The sequence below is a fragment of the Rhagoletis zephyria genome, unplaced genomic scaffold (assembly GCF_001687245.7).
Source record: "Rhagoletis zephyria isolate East Lansing unplaced genomic scaffold, Rhagoletis_zephyria_1.1 Rzeph_scaffold_11212, whole genome shotgun sequence".
Lineage (NCBI taxonomy): Eukaryota > Metazoa > Arthropoda > Insecta > Diptera > Tephritidae > Rhagoletis > Rhagoletis zephyria.
Window position 1 is genome coordinate 11,301 of NW_016168289.1, and position 4,926 is coordinate 16,226.

General features: G+C 38.1%; 1 protein-coding gene across 1 annotated transcript; it reads right to left on the reverse strand.

Moving 5' to 3' along the window:
* Positions 1-800: 800 nt before the first annotated feature.
* LOC108376922 (pancreatic trypsin inhibitor-like) lies at positions 801-4,685 on the reverse strand. The gene is made up of 2 exons (XM_017633184.1): positions 4,437-4,685; positions 801-1,029 (listed from the first exon to the last, which is right to left on the reverse strand). Exons 1-2 carry the CDS (start codon positions 4,573-4,575, stop codon positions 842-844), a joined length of 327 nt encoding a protein of 108 aa, XP_017488673.1. The 5' UTR covers positions 4,576-4,685; the 3' UTR covers positions 801-841.
* Between the last annotated feature and the right edge of the window lie 241 nt (positions 4,686-4,926).

A 4,926-nucleotide genomic window follows, 5' to 3' on the forward strand; every position in this document is an offset into this window, starting at 1 on the left:
TGAGCTGCTTTGTAACGAATCATCGATAATTTTCGCATCGCTTCTGCAAAATTTCAATGTATCATAATTTCACATAGTAGTCAGTAGTAGCGATGCAAAAATATCACTAAACCCATTCCAGAAACAACACTGATGGTACAAATGATACTCGGTTTCTGTCAGGCGCGCATGACTGACTAGCTGGTATCCAACCAAATGCATAGTACGGTTTTGAACACCACATATAGAACACAAACCGCTTTTACCATTTCGTAGCTGCGTACAGTACGAGCGAAAAGCTACTATATGTACAGTAAACACAAAGCTCTAATATCAGTTTGCAATTCGCCATCTTTCTATTCAGCTAACGCTAATGCCGGAACAAAGTATTGGAACAGCAAATTTTTCACAATATATTTTTCCGCCAATTTTGTTTAAAAATATGGTTCATTCTACAACAAAAAAATATAAAATGTAATTCCTAAACTTTGTGCAAAATTCACTAAATTTTCATGCAAATTTTAAATTTTTTAATCAGATTTTCTAGAATTTTTGCAGTTTTGCAGCCCATTAAATTCTAGTAAAAAAATGTACCTACCAAAATCCTTAATTTCCTTAACGTGTATAAGATAAACACAAACACCTACGCTTATTTATCAAATGTTTTATTTAAATAAGTTAAAAAATAAATATTTACATAATTATTTACAAATTCAGTTCTTTTTGTGCAGCTTTGCTTGCCGCACACATAAAGGGAAACTCTTAAAATTCTTCAACTGCTACAAAGATTTTATTTTTTATTTTTTATTTTTCGCTATTAAGTGTTTAAAGTTGTTTGCAATCTTTGGAAATGCTTCATCACTTAGTATCGAAGTATTTTCATACGATCGCGTCGACATTCCTCGAAGGTGAGAAAATGTTTTGTGATCGCACTGGGTGCACAGCCGCTGGTATAGAGACTCACACATTTGCCGGTGGTGGCATTGTAGGCATATCGCAGTATTTTGCTTTCACAGAGTAGGGGAATACGGGGTATTTTGCAGGCGGGGACTGGAAGAAAAATAAAAGCCATATTAATATTTTGAATTTTTAACGTTGGGGAAAATTTCAAGAGTCGAAAATTGTTGATGACAAGTCGAATATAAAATAAAATCGACTTTCGAATGCAAGCTTCAGACGTAACTTAAACTACTTATGTAGGTGAAAGACTGAAACTCTACATGAATTATTTAGCTGATTCGATTTTATCGGTGTGGGCTCCAGTGATGCCAGACATTCTCTGTTAAATATCCCACGGAAATGGGGAAAAAATCCCTCAATTACCCACATCTTGAAAATTTATCCCACAAAATTCCCAACGAATTTAAACATATACATGTTTCAGTAGTAAAGAAGTAAAATTCATATAAAATAATAATAATAGTTTGGCGCTTACACATATGTGCTTTTCCTCCAAATTGTGGCGGCCCCCTTGATGTTGTCACACAAAGGGGAGGGCCCTACAGTTTTACGTCGACTCCGAATGGCAAGTGTATTTTTATGAGAAGCTGTTTTTCATGGCAGGAATACACTCGGAGGTTTGCCATTGCCTGTCGAGGGCCGACCGCTGTTAAGAAAAAACCCCTTTTTCTGCATTTTTTTCACTCATTCATTTTTTCCCTTTCATTTTTTTGCTCACTCACTAAGGGCCTAAAAGAATTTTTTGGTGACTTTAAAATTGAAGCACATTCATGTGCTATTTAACATTTCATCAGATAATTTGTTCCGCTTTTTACATGAAACACCAGTTACAACTGAAAAGATTCTTTCTTACTCAGCGCTTGAATTGGTTAACGTAAGAAAATTTTCGAAATTGGCCTTATACTTTTTAACAATTATATACCATTTCACTCCACATCACATCTTCAGAACGATTAATTACGTAAGAATGTCGAATATTCTTGAATTTTGATCAATTATGCAACAATAACTGCGTCAAAAGAAAATCCCTTATATATATGAAGTGTCCCTTTTTCCCTTTTAATAATTTTTGATGCAAAATATCCCTCAAATAGGGAAATTACCCACAATCTGGCATCACTGGTGGGCTCAGATCTTACAAATCTACTACTGTCCTGATTGTCATGGTGGGCTTTTGGATAAGCAAAGCGATTCACGGTTGGTTTTAAAGCGGTATTTACGAGCTCACAAGGTAAACTGTCCCACGAAGCCATGTCCTAAATTAGCGCTCCTCTAAAATCTCAAACTGCTATGTAGAATGAAGTTGAGCCCAGCCCTCAGCCCTGCACATTCGTTAAGTGCTTTACATCTGTCTTTTTTTGCTGTCGATGAGAAGTTGCAGGTCCGCACTAGCATTCAGTGGAACCCAAAATCGATTTTTGGTCAGATTAACATCCAATTTTTTTAAGTAGCTGTGGCAAACTGGGGGACCGCTGAGCTAGCCGGGAAAAGTGAAAATAGAGGCATAATTGGAATGCCCATGGCAACCTGCTGATTAGAACTTAGAAATAACATGATTCAAGAGGCCAACAGGTCATGACTAGAGGAGGGCATTTCTAGAACAAACAGGACAAAAGAGTTGCTCAGCCTCTCAAGAGAGGATAATGCGATGGTCACGGCTTGTGTAACTGGTCATTGGCTAATTGGTAGGCGCTCTTTATGACTAGAAATATTCTCCCACGAATATTGCAGAAGTTGCAGAGATGAGGAAGAGGAAGAAACCGTACAGCACTTCTTCTGCAATTGCCCAGATTTGGCCAAGAGGAGAGTAGGCTTATTAGATACGCTTTATAAGAGCTTCAAAATGGTTCTATGAGGAATAGTCACTGAGGTTCCCGTGTTTTGCAGTGTAACAACAATAGACCTTCAAGGTCTAAGCGAGTTGGTTATTTGCACCGACTGCCACACCAACCTAACCAAGCCTAGTAGCTGCGGCCCACCCGCAGCCAATCGTATATGTATCTCCAAGTACAATTTTGCTATGAAAAAATGTTCATAAAAATCCAGTTGAAGTTCAGAGGCCGGGTAAAACTGCTGCCTGCTTCATTCGTGTGATAACATGAAGATGTACACCGCAAGTTGGAGAAGCTCGGCCGAATACCTAATAAATTATTTGTTTAGATCAAGACAACAGACAATAATGGATTTCGACAAAATAACAAAAAAGGTGTTCTAAGTACCTATGTATTTAAAAAATGCTATGTGAAAACTTTTCTATTCAATGCTTAATGGAAATCCCGGTATTACAGCCGACATTAAAACAATCGACTCTGTGTACTTAGTTTGCTGTTGATTTTGGTCAGTATTGAAAATTCAGAGACCAAGGTTAGGTTAGATTAGCCTGGCTATATGGGTCTCAGATTGGCTATTCAAACCATTTGTCTGCTGAAAGCAATGAAATAAGCAGGTACAAGCTTGGCTTGGCTATTAACGCAGATAGTGACTTTTTGGGCTGAAACCGTGCAATTTATTAAAAAGCAGCTGCTTTCTCTCCTCATCGAGTTTAGTAAAATAACTATAAAGTGTGGTTTTCTTCCGATGTCGTTGAAATTCCCGATTATGTCTTTTCTAGAGATAATTGAGGGAGGGGTTGAATCCTGACTTGTTACCCAGTTTTGCCTAACCTGCCAGCCCACACATTGGCTTCAATGCCTTTGTATCCTGGTACGCAGTAAATAGTGACTCGTCTACCCTACTCCGTCGAACACAAAGCGAATTGGATCAAAGTTCTTACTTCCACCCATTCCGCTATAGATACTATATAGGACTTATGACCCCTTTATAAAATTGGCCTGTTCAATGAATTAGTTTGAGGAGCGTTTAATGCACTGAGGGCCTTCTTTATTCTTCCTTCCGAATTCTACATCAAAAAGTAGCTTATATCGTATTTTGGGTAAGAATCAAGGGGATTGATTATTTATTATCGGCATTCATGGGGATGAATGTCCTTACAACCCTTACCTACGCTACTGCCTCTCAAGTCAGTTTACTGTGCGTGGTAAATATTTATTGAAAGTCTCACTCAATATCTGCTAGCATGGAGGGCCTTATACTATCTAGTAAAAAGTACTAAGTCGATCTTTTCTTTTCTTAACTCCTCTCTTGTCTAGCTATGAACATCTCTCAAGGATGTCCTTTCGAGTATTTCATTCACCTAGTTTAGACATCGACCAGGGATGATAATGACCAAATTATCAACATGAGTTATTAATCTATAGTCTCAATCATCTGGGGCTTCATATGAACTGGATTGGCCTGACCACAGCCGAATCACTTACTGTGTAAATGTCCATTACCCTATAATCGACCTTTTTATTAGGAATTCGTCTACTAAGGAACTGTTGGCGTTAATTAAGGAAGCGGATTGGGGACATATTATAGGCACACAAAAGGTCGCAGTGTTTCTTGCTCTGTTACACCCAATTTATTAACTAATACAAAGATATGCATGTACATACCTGTTCGATTAACCGCGAAACTGCCGGCGTCCACCTCACGCGTTGAGAGGATTAGAAGTATTAGAAGCAAAAGCAAGGATACGCTCCGTAGCTGACGACTTGTAATTGCTTTTAAATTCAACGCATTATTGCTAGACATTTTTTTTATAGAGTTTTTGTTATTAGTTTCACTTTTTTTTAAATTCAAATCGCAGGCTCTGCTCAAATAAGGAACCAGCAAGCTCAGTAAGGACACTTTGTGAATACGCGTGCGCACTACTCGAACTGCAGTTTTTTTATAAATTATTGAACCTCTTGCTGTGGCTGTAAAGACCCCTGATAGCATCACTCAGCTTTACGACGATGTTGCCACAAATTACATCAGTTTTCAACAGCACTTTTTTTTTTGGCGGCAGCAAAGTCATTCATAGGTACACTTTTCCACTTTTGCCTTCTCAAGTGGCTGTGATAAGGCGATTGCAGCAGCTCCGTTGACAATAGTTTGCAATTA

Excerpts from the sequence above, each read along its gene's own strand:
- LOC108376922 (XM_017633184.1), bottom strand. The coding sequence starts at position 4,575 with ATGTCTAGCAATAATGCGTTGAATTTAAAAGCAATTACAAGTCGTCAG. Across the intron at positions 1,030-4,436 it reads TTTCGCGGTTAATCGAACAG|TCCCCGCCTGCAAAATACCC; the intron begins GTATGTACATGC and ends TTTTTCTTCCAG.